Raw genomic sequence first — 15,316 nt, forward strand, 5'->3', positions numbered from 1 at the left:
ATAGAACAATGATTTCTAACGTCATAAAGTTCTGTTTACAATAAAAATACCAGTGAGTATGTATCTTTTTGCTGCCTCTGTACGTGACCTAGTAAAATGGATGTCTTAGAAGCTTTTGTAGTAACCGTATTAACTAAAGGGCTGAGCCCCAATTTGAAGAACACTGCGGCACTTGTTCAACCCTCTTTCTCCAGCCCTGTGCACACCTGTTAACGTTGCCTTATTCCAGCTGTGGACCAATCTGCTTACCCACCCTACTTCCTCCAGCCCTATGCGCACAGTCTCTTAATCTACCCTCAAGTCCACCTGTTCTTACCCCTACTCCAGCCCTGTGCCCAACCTGCTCACCCTCCCCCAGACTCATACACTGTTCAATCCCTTCCTCTAGCCTCACGCCACCAGTCTCAACCATCCATCCTCAGGGCCGGCAACAGACATCTTGGGGCCCAGTACAGTGATATCTCTGAGGCCCCCTCAGAGCAACGGAATTTGCTGCGCTATATAAAAAAAATGGTTATTAAATATATATACAGGTTGAGTATCCCTTATCCAAAATGCTTGGGACCAGAGGTATTTTGGATATGGGATTTTTCCGTATTTTGGAATAATTGCATACCATAATGAGATATCATAGCGATGGGACCTAAGTGTAAGCACAGAAAGCATTTATATTTCATATACACCTTATACACACAGCCTGAAGGTCATTTTAGACAATATTTTTTTATAACTGTGTATTAAACAAAGTGTGTCTACATTCACACAATTCATTTATGTTTCATATACACCTTATACACACACAGCCTGAAGGTCATTTAATACAATATTTTTAATAACTTTGTGTATTAAACAAAGTTTGTGTACACTGAGCCATCATAAAACAAAGGTTTCACTATCTCACTCAAAAAAGTCCGTATTTCGGAATATTTGGATACTCAACCTGTATTTGTATTTATCTACAATATACAGATATATAAATATGCGTCTCTCTCCTTCCTCCCCCACACACACCACGGTCTGTCTCTCACCAATAACTCCATGATGATTCCCTGCTCACATCCCTGCCGGACACTAAGTGGCATATACTTGGGGCCTGGTACAGGTGTCCTCTTTGACCCCCCCGTTGCCGGCCCTGTCCATCCTATAGCCCCACACCCCCCTGCGCACGCTCCAGCCCCGCGCCAGCCTACAGCCCCACGCCCGCTCCATCCTACAGCCCCGCGCCCCCTGCGCACGCTCCATCCTACAGCCCTATGCACTCTCCATCCTACAACCCCGCGCACGCTCCATCCTACAGTCCCGCGGCCCCCTGCGCACGCTCCATCCTACAGTCCCGCGGCCCCCTGCGCACGCTCCATCCTACTGCCCCGCGCGCCCCCTGCGCACGCTCCATCCTACAGCCCCGCGTCCCCTCTGCGCACGCTCCATCCTACAGCCCCGCGCGCCCCCTGCGCACGCTCCATCCTACAGCCCCGCGTCCCCTCTGCGCACGCTCCATCCTACATCCCAGCGCCCCCTTGCACGCGTTCCATCCTGCATCCCAGCGCCCCCCTGCGCGCGCTCCATCCTGCATCCCAGCGCCCCCCTGCGCGCGCGCTCCATCCTGCATCCCAGCGCCCCCCTGCGCGCGCGCTCCATCCTGCCCCCCTGCGCGCGCTCCATCCTGCATCCCAGCGCCCCCCTGCGCGCGCTCCATCCTGCATCCCAGCGCCCCCTTGTGCGCGTTCCATCCTGCATCCCAGCGCCTCCCTGCGCGCGTTCCAACCTACAGCCCCGCGCCCCCCTGTGCACGCTCCATCCTACAGCCCAGCGCCCCCTGCGCACGTTCCATTCTACAGCCCAGCGCCCCCCTGCGCACGCTCTATCCTATAGCCCAGCGCCCCCCTGCGCACGCTCCATCCTACAGCCCCGCGCCCCCCCTGCGCACACTCCATCCTACAGCCCCGCGCCCCCCCTGCACACACTCCATCCTACAGCCCCGCGCCCCCCCTGCACACACTCCATCCTACAGCCCAGCGCCCCCCTGCGCGCGCTCCATCCTACAGCTCAGCTCCATCCTACAGCTCAGCTCCCCCCTGCGCGCGTTCCATCCTGCATCCCAGCGCCCCCCTGCGCACGCTCCATCCTTCATCCCAGCGCCCAAAAAATTGTATACCAACAGGTAATAGATCGGGCGCTTAAGGTTGCTGCACCTCTAATGCTGCTGCTAATTATAGTGGGGTAGTCACACCCAATTAAATCAAAACACAAACAAACAAATAGCAGCGCTGATAAACTTGCTAATACATACGGATTGAGTGAAAAATATTCAATTTAATATAGACGGCAATCATTAGCCTATTAAAACCAACATACACAACTCATAAAAATAATTAAAATGGGTCTCAATTATAATTGCCTCTAATAAACAGTCCGTTCCTATTTAATGAACTGGATAAGCAGATGTATAATGCATAGAAAGAGAGACTGACTGCGCAGTCTACCATCCAACTTTACCAATACCGCTAGAGGTGAAGTCCCTTGGTAGTTTGTTTGTAAGTGTCCAAGCGGATTCCTCAATGCTTTGCGGTGTCCTTTTCCTTAGGTTGGAAGTTGTAGGATGTAAAGAAATCTTTCCTTATTTTATCTGCAAGGGTGGAAGTCCAGTTCTGGTCCGGATATGGGCAATAAATTTGGCAAGTGATGACCCAAGGATGACAGTTCCTGACGCGTTTCGCTGTACAAGCTACAGCTTTTTCAGAGGATAACTGTATAGCTGAGCTGGTCTGGTATTTATACCAGTATTGATGACCAAACGTTCTGCACCTGTTCACTCAATCCTTATCCTATGACTTTTGTGCACAAAAGTCATAGGATAAGGATTAAGTGAACAGGTGCAGAACGTTTGGTCATCAATACTGGTATAAATACCAGACCAGCTCAGCTATACAGTTATCCTCTGAAAAAGCTGTAGCTTGTACAGCGAAACGCGTCAGGAACTGTCATCCTTGGGTCATCACTTGCCAAATTTATTGCCCATATCCGGACCAGAACTGGACTTCCACCCTTGCAGATAAAATAAGGAAAGATTTCTTTACATCCTACAACTTCCAACCTAAGGAAAAGGACACCGCAAAGCATTGAGGAATCCGCTTGGACACTTACAAACAAACTACCAAGGGACTTCACCTCTAGCGGTATTGGTAAAGTTGGATGGTAGACTGCGCAGTCAGTCTCTCTTTCTATGCATTATACATCTGCTTATCCAGTTCATTAAATAGGAACGGACTGTTTATTAGAGGCAATTATAATTGAGACCCATTTTAATTATTTTTATGAGTTGTGTATGTTGGTTTTAATAGGCTAATGATTGCCGTCTATATTAAATAAGAATTTACTTACCGATAATTCTATTTCTCGGAGTCCGTAGTGGATGCTGGGGTTCCTGAAAGGACCATGGGGAATAGCGGCTCCGCAGGAGACAGGGCACAAAAGTAAAGCTTTTACAGGTCAGGTGGTGTGTACTGGCTCCTCCCCCTATGACCCTCCTCCAGACTCCAGTTAGGTACTGTGCCCGGACGAGCGTACACAATAAGGGAGGATTTTGAATCCCGGGTAAGACTCATACCAGCCACACCAATCACACCGTACAACTTGTGATCTAAACCCAGTTAACAGTATGATAACAGAGGAGCCTCTGAAAGATGGCTTCCTAAACAATAACCCGAATTAGTTAACAATAACTATGTACAAGTATTGCAGATAATCCGCACTTGGGATGGGCGCCCAGCATCCACTACGGACTCCGAGAAATAGAATTATCGGTAAGTAAATTCTTATTTTCTCTATCGTCCTAAGTGGATGCTGGGGTTCCTGAAAGGACCATGGGGATTATACCAAAGCTCCCAAACGGGCGGGAGAGTGCGGATGACTCTGCAGCACCGAATGAGAGAACTCCAGGTCCTCCTTTGCCAGGGTATCAAATTTGTAAAAATTTACAAACGTGTTCTCCCCTGACCACGTAGCTGCTCGGCAGAGTTGTAATGCCGAGACCCCTCGGGCAGCCGCCCAAGATGAGCCCACCTTCCTTGCGGAATGGGCCTTAACAGATTTAGGCTGTGGCAGGCCTGCCACAGAATGTACAAGTTGAATTTTGTTACAAATCCAACGAGCAATCGACTGCTTAGAAGCAGGTGCACCCAACTTGTTGGGTGCATACAGTATAAACAGCGAGTCAGATTTTCTGACTCCAGCCGTCCTTTAAATGTATATTTTTAAGGCTCTGACAACGTCCAACAACTTGAAGTCCTTCAAGTCGTCTGTAGCCGCAGGCACTACAATAGGCTGGTTCAGGTGAAACGCTGATACCACCTTAGGGAGAAAATGCGGACGCGTCCGCAGCTCTGCCCTATGTCGAATGGAAAATTAAATAAGGGCTTTTATAAAACAAAGCCGCCAGTTCAGATACTCTCCCGGCCGAAGCCAGGGCCAGTAACAGAGACACTTTCCATGTGAGATATTTCAAATCCACATTCTTTAGTGGTTCAAACCAATTGGATTTGAGGAAATCTAAAACTACATTTAGATCCCACGGTGCCACCTTAGGCACCACAGGAGGCTGTATATGCAGTACTCCTTTGATAAAAATCTGGACCTCAGGGACTGAGGCCAATTCTTTTTGGAAGAATATTGATAGGGCCGAAATTTGAACCTTAATAGATCCCAATTTGAGACCCATAGACAATCCTGATTGCAGGAAATGTAGGAAAACGACCCAGTTGAAATTCCTCCATCGGAGCACTCCGCTGCTCGCACCACGCAACATATTTTCGCCAAATACGGCGATAATGCTTCGCGGTGACTTCCTTCCTTGCCTTTATCAAGGTAGGAATGACTTCTTCTGGAATGCCTTTTCCTTTTAGGATCTGGCATTCAAACGCCATGCCGTCAAACGCAGCCGCGGTAAGTCTTGAAAAAGACAAGGACCCTGCTGAAGCAGGTCCCTTCTCAGAAGTAGAGGCCACGGATCGTCCGTGACCATCTCTTGAAGTTCCGGGTACCAAGTCCTTCTTGGCCAATCCGGAGCCACTAGTCTTACTCCTCTTTGCCGTATAATCCTCAATACCTTTGGTATGAGAGGCAGAGGAGGAAACACATATACCGACTGGTACACCCAAGGTGTTACCAGCGCGTCCACAGCTATTGCCTGCGGATCTCTTGACCTGGCGCAATACCTGTCCAGTGTTTTGTTGAGGCGAGACGCCATCATGTCCACCATTGGTTTTACCCAACGGTTTAATAGCATGTGGGAAACTTCTGGATGAAGTCCCCACTCTCCCGGGTGAAGGTCGTGTCTGCTGAGGAAGTCTGCTTCCCAGTTGTCCACGCCCGGGATGAATACTGCTGACAGTGCTATCACGTGATTCTCCGCCCAGCGAAGGATCCTGGCAGCTTCTGCCATTGCCCTCCTGCTTCTTGTGCCGCCCTGTCTGTTTACATGGGCGACTGCCGTGATGTTGTCCGACTGGATCAACACCGGTCTTCCTTGAAGCAGAGGTTCCGCCTGGCTTAGAGCATTGTAGATTGCTCTTAGTTCCAGAATGCTTATGTGAAGAGACTTTTTCAGGCTCGACCACACTCCCTGGAAATTTCTTCCCTGTGTGACTGCTCCCCAGCCTCTCAGGCTGGCATCCGTGGTCACCAGGATCCAATCCTGCATGCCGAATCTGCGGCCCTCCAATAGATGAGCCTCCTGCAACCACCACAGAAGGGATACCCTTGTCCTCGGCGACAGGGTTATCCGCAGGTGCATCTGAAGATGCGACCCTGACCATTTGTCCAACAGATCCCTTTGCATGGAATCTGCCGAAAGGGATTGCTTCGTAAGAAGCTACCATTTTTTCCCAGGACTCTTGTGCATTTGATGTACAGACACCTTTCCTGGTTTTAGGAGGTTCCTGACCAGGTCAGATAACTCCTTGGCTTTTTCTTCGGGAAGAAAAACCTTTTTCTGAACTGTGTCCAGAATCATCCCCAGGAACAGCAGACGAGTTGTCGGCATTAATTGGGATTTTGGAATATTCAGAATCCATCCGTGCTGCTTTAGCACCTCTTGAGATAGTGCTAAACCCATCTCTAGCTGTTCTCTGGACCTTGCCCTTATTAGGAGATCGTCCAAGTATGGGATAAGTAATACGCCTTTTCTTCGAAGAAGAAATATTATCTCGGCCATTACCTTTGTAAAGACCCGAGGTGCCGTGGACAAACCAAACGGCAGCGTCTGAAACTGATAGTGACAGTTTTGTACAACGAACCTGAGGTACCCCTGGTGTGAGGGGTAATTGGAACGTGGAGATACGCATCCTTGATGTCCAAGGATACCATAAAGTCCCCTTCTTCCAGGTTCGCTATCACTGCTCTGAGTGACTCCATCTTGAACTTGAACTTCTTTATGTACAGGTTCAAGGACTTCAGATTTAGAATAGGCCTTACCGAGCCATCCGGCTTCGGTACCACAAAAAGAGTGGAATAATACCCCTTCCCTTGTTGTAGAAGAGGTACCTTGACTATCACCTGCTGAGAATACAGCTTGTGAATGGCTTCCAAAACCGTCTCCCTTTCTGAGGGGGACGTTGGTAAAGCAGACTTCAGGAAACGGCGAGGTGGCTCTGTCTCTAATTTCAACCTGTACCCCTGAGATATTATCTGCAGGATCCAGGGATTTACCTGCGAGTGAGCCCACTGCGCGCTGTAATTCTTGAGACGACCGCCTACCGCCCCCGAGTCCGCTTGCGAAGCCCCAGCGTCATGCTGAGGCTTTTGTAGAAGCCGGGGAGGGCTTCTGTTCCTGGGAAGGAGCTGCCTGTTGCTGTCTCTTCCCTCGTCCTCTGCCTCATGGCAGATATGAATAGCCCTTTGCTCTCTTATTTTTAAAGGAACGAAAGGGCTGCGGTTGAAAGGTCGGTGCCTTTTTCTGTTGGGGAGTGACTTGAGGTAGAAAGGTGGATTTCCCGGCCGTAGCCGTGGCCACCAAATCCGATAGACCGACCCCAAATAACTCCTCTACGCATCGCCTGTCCACTGTCGTGTCCATAAAGCTCTTCTGGTCGAAATGGACATAACACTTACCCGTGATGCCAGTGTGCAGATATCTCTCTGTGCATCACGCATATAAAGAAATGCATCCTTTATTTGTTCTAACGACAGTAAAATATTGTCCCTGTCCAGGGTATCAATATTTTCGATCAGGGACTCTGACCAAACTACCCCAGCACTGCACATCCAGGCAGTCGCAATAGCTGGTCGTAGTATAACACCTGCATGTGTGTATATACCTTTTTGGATATTTTCCATCCTCCTATCTGATGGATCTTTAAGTGCGGCCGTCTCAGGAGAGGGTAACGCCACTTGTTTTGATAAGCGTGTTAGCGCTTTGTCCACCCTAGGAGGTGTTTCCCAGCGCTCCCTAACCTCTGGCGGGAAAGGGTATAAAGCCAATAACTTCTTTGAAATTAGCAGTTTTTTATCGGGGCACCCCACGCTTCATCACACACGTCATTTAATTCTTCTGATTCGGTAAAAACTACTGGTAGTTTTTTCACACCCCACATAATACCCTGTTTAGTGGTACCTGTAGTATCAGCTAAATGTAACATCTCCTTTATTGCCAAAATCATATAACGTGTGGCCCTACTGGAAAATACGGTTGATTCGTCACCTTCACCACCGGAATCAGTGCCTGTGTCTGGGTCTGTGTCGACCGACTGAGGCAAGGGGCGTTTTACAGCCCCTGACGGTGTTTGAGGCGCCTGGACAGGCACTAATTGAGTGTCCGGCCGCCTCATGTCGGCAAACGACTGCTTAAGCGAGTTGACGCTATCCCGTAATTCCACAAATAAAGGCATCCATTCTGGTGTCGACCCCCTAGGAGGTGACATCCTCATATTTGGCAATTGCTCCGCCTCCACACCAATAACGTCCTCATACATGTCGACACACACGTACCGACACACAGCAGACACACAGGGAATGCTCTATACGAAGACAGGACCCACTAGCCCTTTAGGGAGACAGAGGGAGAGTCTGCCAGCACACACCAAAAAGCGCTATATATGACAGGGATAGCCTTATGATTAAGTGCTCCCTTATAGCTGCTTTTATATTAATATATTGCCATTTATTTTGCCCCCCCTCTCTGTTATACCCTGTTTCTGTAGTGCAGTGCAGGGGAGAGACCTGGGAGCCTTCCTGACCAGCGGAGCTGTGACAGAAAATGGCGCCGTGTGCTGAGGAGATAGGCCCCGCCCCTTTTTCGGCGGGCTCGTCTCCCGCTATTTAGTACATTTAGGCAGGGGTAAATATCTCCATATAGCCTCTGGGGCTATATGTGAGGTATTTTTAGCCTTTTTAAAGGTTTTCATTTGCCTCCCAGGGCGCCCCCCCCCAGCGCCCTGCACCCTCAGTGACTGCCGTGTGAAGTGTGCTGAGAGGAAAATGGCGCACAGCTGCAGTGCTGTGCGCTACCTTAAGAAGACTGCAGGAGTCTTCAGCCGCCGATTCTGGACCTCTTCTTGCTTCAGCATCTGTGAGGGGGCCGGCGGCGTGGCTCCGGTGACCATCCAGGCTGTACCTGTGATCGTCCCTCTGGAGCTTCATGTCCAGTAGCCAAGAAGCCAATCCATCCTGCACGCAGGTGAGTTCACTTCTTCTCCCCTCTGTCCCTCGTTGCAGTGATCCTGTTGCCAGCAGGAATCACTGTAAAATAAAAAACCTAAGCTAAACTCTCTAAGCAGCTCTTTATGAGAGCCACCTAGAATTGCACCCTTCTCGGCCGGGCACAAAAATCTAACTGGAGTCTGGAGGAGGGTCATAGGGGGAGGAGCCAGTACACACCACCTGACCTGTAAAAGCTTTACTTTTGTGCCCTGTCTCCTGCGGAGCCGCTATTCCCCATGGTCCTTTCAGGAACCCCAGCATCCACTTAGGACGATAGAGAAAATTGAATATTTTTCACTCAATCCGTATGTATTAGCAAGTTTATCAGCGCTGCTATTTGTTTGTTTGTGTTCATCCCAGCGCCCCCCTGTGCGCGCTCCATGCCCGTGCCCCCCTGCACACGCTACATCCTACAGCCCTATGCCCAATTGTTCACAGCCGCTCCTCAGTGCTCACCTGCACATACACACCCCTGCAGCCCACCTGTTCACCTTCCCTTCCACCCTTCTGTTCACTTGGTCCACTACCCTAGTCCTGTGCCCACCGTACTAATGAGTAACTAAACTCTGCTTCCAATACAATAACATGTCCCAAGCAGGAGCTCTCCCATTACCAGAGGACTCACCTCGTTATCGATTAACTCTTCTGCCCTGGGATCGGAGTGCTGTAACCGGGGAATCTGACGGGTCTGGAACTGGTATGAACGTAACTGAGACTCGCTCCAGCCGGGGCTCTGGAGCTCGGCCTCTCCGGCGCCGACTCGGTTTGTTTCAGCCACCGCTTCGGCCGCAGAAGCCCCGGCCTCCGCCATCCCCGGGCGGCGTACCTATCAGCTCCCTCTCAGCAACAAATACCGATAAGGAATATGTCCCGACTCCCGGCCCGAAGCGCAGCAGCGAGACGAGCCCATACCGGCAGGAGCGGCAGCGGACTCCTATCTAACGCCACAGTGACGCCCAGCGGCGGCCAAGAGACGTGCGCTTAAATCTACTTGTCAATTAATACAGTACCTGTCTCAGACTGACTCCCAGAGAATAGTAAAGGATGGCTTACCCGCCCTAGTATCTACACCAGTGTTTTTCAACCAACCAAGGCACACTAACAGACATTTTTTTGTCATATCTATGGTTAAATCAAAATAATAGAGTTCTATTACTAATTAATACAGATGAGTGGGTCCAATTCTAGAACTTCTCGATTTGAGTACGTATCTGAGTCAGCTTGGGGGTTTCCTGCCTAACTTGGATTCCAAAATTAGGCAAAACATCATCATCCCACTGTCGGATTCTCGCAGGGTTTTGGACTCTATAAAGTGATAGGCGCCATTTTCATTCCGGCTGTGGAGAGTGCACTGGACGGATGTGTCCGTCTCAGTGCTGGGTTGTGGGGCTGCTGGCTGCTGTAATGCTGGTGTATCAGTCCAGGGGTGCTCTGTCTGTCTTTAACTGGTGTATCTGACAAGGGGTGATCTGTCCATAATTCATATACATCCAGGAGCTCAGTCCCAGAGTTAACACCCAGTATACCGTGTGTACATCCAGGCAGTGGCGGAACTACCACCAGTGCAAGCAGTGCCTTGAACTGGGGCCCACCGCTGTGAAGGGGCCCAAAGACAGCAGCATGTAATGAGTCAAACTGACTCATTACATGCCGCCTGCCGCTGTGTGATGCGGGCCACTGAAGAGAGGAGCTGCAGAGCGCAGGAACGCAGCCTCTAGTAGGAGGAGGGAGAAGGACTCGGGAACTGCAGTAGTGCAATGTAATTGGTGGCTGCGCCGCTGCAGCTGTCCCTCTCCTTCCACACAGGCTGGCCACCGCCACTGTGAATGCTGGGGTGCGCTTCCCTCATCCCAGCGGCGGCGGCCAGCCAATGTGGAATGAGAGGGACAGCTGCAGTGGCGCCGCCACCAATTACATTGCGCTGCTATGGCTCCCTGTCCTCCTACTTTTTCCCTGCCCAGGATCTGCCTGAATTGAGGAGCAGCGTCGGACTGGGGCATGAACGGCCCACCGGGGGGATGCAGTGGTAGGGGTCCCATGCTTAGAGGTGATGCCAGCCTACAAAGGGGGTGTGGCTAGCCTTCACAGAGGCTTGAAATACACAATTGTCTTGTGCAGTGTAATGCAACATATCTACCATGTATAATACAAGTGCACAGTCTGGAACCTCCTTAGAGGAGGGGGTGGGCCCTCAGGCAGTGGGGCCCAATGGTGGTTTCCCCTGTACCCCTGTGGGCCAGTCCGACCCTGCCGAGGAGCCTGACTGCCAGCAGAGACAGTAAGTATCATCTGTTCTATCTATCTATCTATCTATCTATCTATCTATCTATCTATCTATCTATCTATCTATCTATCTGTCTATCTATCTATCCATCCATCTATTCTGTCTGCTGTAATGTGTAAAAAGGGGGACTGTCTGCTGTAATGTGTAAAAAAGGGGACGCTGTCTGCCGTAATGTGTAAAAAAGGGGACGCTGTCTGCCGTAATGTGTAAAAAAGGCTGCCTGCAGCTCCTTCTGGAAGGAGGGGAGAAGGGTGAATGCGCACAGACTGCAGTGTCGATAACAGCCTCGCCGATGTGGAAGAAGGCCTATCACACTACAGGTGTGGCGGCGGGTGGGGGCGTATCACCGCGATAATGTGGTGATACGCCCCCAGGCACATAACATCACCCCCAAAGTTATTCGATGTACAATACGTTCATTTAGAGGAAACTCTCCAGTGTCCGTCTTTCAATCCTATCCAATGCTTGACTCTCATTCAAAGTGACATAGTGCATGAAAAAAAATATAAAAATAAAAAAAATAGTCTGATACAGTTTTTTTTATATATTCAACAATACATGTACACGCCAAAATTTTCATGTGTGGGCTTGATAATGGTCACTAGATGACCGAAATGCATTGACAGAAGGAGTGTGGACAGCTAGCATCTTCTCCTTTGTTTCTATGTCATCCTAATAACATTGCTACCTCTTGAAAATGGTAATCTCTGCCATTTGTGACTTTTTCGTTTAAAGAAATACCTCAGAGGTGTAGCTTGGATGGTTTTTCCATTTTTATATTTTATATTTTTTGATTATTGTGATTTTAAAATTTTGGGACTTTTTATTGGTATATTGGACTTTACCCTTTCCGTTTGGGGATTTTTGTACAATAACATTTTTTTTATGGTTCTTTATCAAAACCTGTTTTTGGATACCGCATTATTCCGGGTCAACACATTTCATATGTAAAATAGGAAGATTGGGGAAAACTGCCTGATGAAGATAAAAAGTGAAAGATACCTTGATGTGCTTTGAAAACTTCTGCAACACTGTGAGTGGGGTACGCATGCTATGTCTACTAGATTACGAACACATAAAGATACCTTGATGCACATATAATCCCTCTATGATTAGTGAGTCGGGTACGCTTATACCTCACCCTCTAGAGGGGACACTTAATAATTTATAAGTACGCACCTTGTGTGTGAGTTGTGAAATGTAAGTCCAAAGTTTTTAAATAATTTGTACTACACATTGGGTATTTCTCTTTCTTTCCTGAAATATTTATATGTTGAAAACATCGATTGGATTGATCTGGGGAGCCCTATAAGAGACATTTAAAAGATACCTTGATGTGCTTCAAATCGTCTGCATCTTTGTGAGTGGGGTACGCCTTCTCTTCTTGGCTAAAGATACCTTTATAGGTTTTTTCCACAGCACTACTATAGTGAGTGGGGTATGCTCTTTGTTGCTAGTACATCACTGTTTCAACCTAATATGACATTGTCAATTCTCCAAGCACTAAAGAAACCTTTTGTTGCACATTCTAACACTTTTTAGTGTGAGTTTTGGTACGCTGTTTACAAAATATAATAGCCCACACATGAAAATTTTGGCGTGTACACGTATTGTTGTATTTATTTAAAAAAAAAACTGTATCACACTATTTTTTCTTTTTATATTTTTTCATGCACTACGTCACTTTGAATGAGAGTCAAGCATTGGATAAGATTGAAATTCGGACACTGGAGAGTTTCCTCTAAATGAACGTATTGTACTTCGAATAACTTTGCATTGTACATTGAAGAACTTTGTATTTTATTAAGCGCCTAGGGTTGTATACATCCCATATTGTTGTTCGGTATGGTTCTAGATGTTTGGTGACATCTTTGGGCGGTAGGCAATCTAAGGCAGCTTTACGTAGCGCCAGTGTAGTAGGAATTCTCCAATTTTTTCTTTGTTTTCACATATTGTGCGACACTGTGGGTGAAGGTGGTACCACAGTAATATATTTTTTCGTAGTCTCATACACGTGTAGTGTGACACTGTTGGTGAAATTAAACCGTAGCGTTAGATTGTTATTTCTGTCTCATATATTTATTGTGACACTGTAGGTGGTACTTTTTTTGTACAAATTGTGGTGTGTGCTGTGCCACGCTTGGTTCGTGTTTGTTGACAGATATGGAGGTCGAACAATTGAAAGGAGAGGCATAGATGGCTTAAGTTAGGGCATGTAAAGTCAAAGAAAAAGTAAAGGTCGGATTAGTAAAAGTCACATTAGTGCCATAATATAACCAATAAAAATTGTTGTCTATGCAGTAAAGACCACAGTACAAACAATTAAAAATATGTATTGTACAATATATATTTTTAGATGCTGTAATCATCTGTACAGATTATTTGAAACCTCAATGTAGGATCAGTTCCTGAAAGTTATGTTCGACCTGGAGAAGGTTACTTTTTCATCCAGCTTTACGCAAGGTATGTAGTATCATGTAAATGTTTTTGCCCAATATACACCACTAATTTTTGTATTAATTCAACATATTTCCACTTGTTGTAGACATTGTGGCAGAAAAGGAGTGCAATTGCGCAGAGTCCCAGATGAGGCTCCCTTATATGGAATCCAAAACCTGCAAGATCCGACGCTGGATGAAAACAATATTGTGATGTGGTCAAAATTGACTGGAAATGAGTGGAAATTAATGTTGTTGAGGTTAATAGTACTGTAGGGGGGAAAAAGGCCCACATTATGTGATTTTAGCTGTTTTTATGATTTTTTAAAAAAAATACAGATCCAGAATAAATACAGAACCAAAACTCACAGGGGAGATTTTGTCAAAACAAATACAGATCCAAAACACGAAAGAGATACAGATCCAAAACAAGAAACCAAAACCCAAGATTTGGGCCAGCGCACATCTCTATAATTAGGTAACCTGTGCTCAAAGAGAGTATGGTGGTCCTTAAAATCAGACTGGGGGAATTCAATTACATGTAAAGGGGGCAAATCAGCTGTTTCAACACTGGCAATGGCAGCCTAATCTGCCCCCTTTGCCTGGCTGGCCAAATGCCAGATTTGCCTAAAAGTGCTTGCTGCCTATGGCGCAGCAAGCACTTTTGAGCGAGATCCCTGCTGGCGTAAAGTGTGGCAGTGCAACACTGGGCAAATCCGCCTGCACTTAATTAAATTTCCCCTTAGTGTGCATTGAGGAGCGTGGTTAGAAACCATTGATCTACGCTGTATGAACGTTGTGTTTCCTCATATAGATGTCACTGGCAAAGCAGGGGTATGGGCCAGTAGCCGACCTATATATAATTCCCTTTAGAAGTTGCAACAGTATTTGTATTATTATTTAACCAGTTGAGACTGTGAAATTAGAAAAATGTACAATAGCTAACTCAAATTTCTGGAAAGAAATTTTTAAAATAGTTAAGCCTAGGAGAGTGATAAAGTGGAAAACAGAGATAAAAAAAGTATCAGCCAATTAGGTTCTAACTGCTGTGTTGGGATGCAGTTAAAATGCCTGTTGTCGGGATCCCAGCGTTCATGTTACCAACTCCGGAATCCCGACAGCCGGCATTATACCGGCGCACAGAATTCCAAAACCCGCTCGTATTTCCCTCTCGGTTGGTGGGCCCATGCCACCTATCAAGTGGGAATAGAACCTGTAGCGAGCGCAGCAAGCCACCAGACACGAAGAGCGGCGAGCACAGTGAAGGGATGCCGCTGTTGCTATACTGACAGCCAGCATCCCGTCTGCCTGTATTTTATACCAGTTTCTCTGTGTTACAATGCCATTCACGCTGCTAATTATTAGTGAAGTAATCAAGCTAAACTAATTCAGAAGTGGCCACCAGCTTTTCCATATATATTTTATTATTTTAATTCATTGTTACGCCGGCCGTGTGATTAATGTCTGTATGTTATGTAATGTAAAATAAATGTTTTGTGTTTTGAAAATTTATTGATCTGGACAGCGCTTTATTTCTTCGAGTTTTGGATTTTTTGCTTTTTTGGGGGGTTAACAGTGACCTCTTAAGTGAAGCAGCAGCCCTTGATCTGTTTAATCTATTAATATCCCAGAATTTATTGTCTGTCAGCGCCTAGGTATTCTTTATTGTTCTCTGTGTTACAGGCTGTGGGGTCTCATTATGTAGCAGTAAAAAGGTCTTTATCAGTGACATTTCATTATGTTCCCCAAACAGTGGGCTAATGGCAGTAATCTGCTTATTATGTGTTTGACCATTTTATGGTTTTTAGATAATTCCAACCATTAAAGTTACTCTATGTAATAATAAAGCAGTTATTCACTTGTATAATATGTCTTTACATTGCCAAACTTTTCTATATTT

At 47.1% G+C, this 15,316-nt stretch overlaps 1 protein-coding gene and 1 long non-coding RNA gene across 3 annotated transcripts in view; one reads left to right on the forward strand and one right to left on the reverse strand.

The window, feature by feature from the left end:
• Positions 1 to 9,650, reverse strand: part of HIF1AN (hypoxia inducible factor 1 subunit alpha inhibitor) — a 141,316-nt gene extending 131,666 nt beyond the window's left edge. The window contains exon 1 of one of the 2 annotated variants that reach the window (XM_063961420.1): positions 9,320 to 9,650. In XM_063961420.1, the coding sequence (XP_063817490.1) occupies positions 9,320 to 9,505 (186 nt within the window). In that variant the 5' untranslated portion in view covers positions 9,506 to 9,650. The remainder of the gene's footprint in view (positions 1 to 9,319) is intronic. The other variant, XM_063961421.1, reaches the window with a different exon arrangement.
• On the forward strand, positions 8,882 to 14,928 carry LOC135056361 (uncharacterized). Its single transcript, XR_010243963.1, has 3 exons — positions 8,882 to 8,999; positions 13,335 to 13,441; positions 13,524 to 14,928. It is a non-coding gene; the product is annotated as an uncharacterized LOC135056361 (long non-coding RNA).
• The last annotated feature ends 388 nt before the right edge of the window (positions 14,929 to 15,316 follow it).

Source organism: Pseudophryne corroboree, chromosome 3, assembly GCF_028390025.1.
Source record: "Pseudophryne corroboree isolate aPseCor3 chromosome 3, aPseCor3.hap2, whole genome shotgun sequence".
NCBI classification, from domain to species: Eukaryota; Metazoa; Chordata; class Amphibia; order Anura; family Myobatrachidae; genus Pseudophryne; species Pseudophryne corroboree.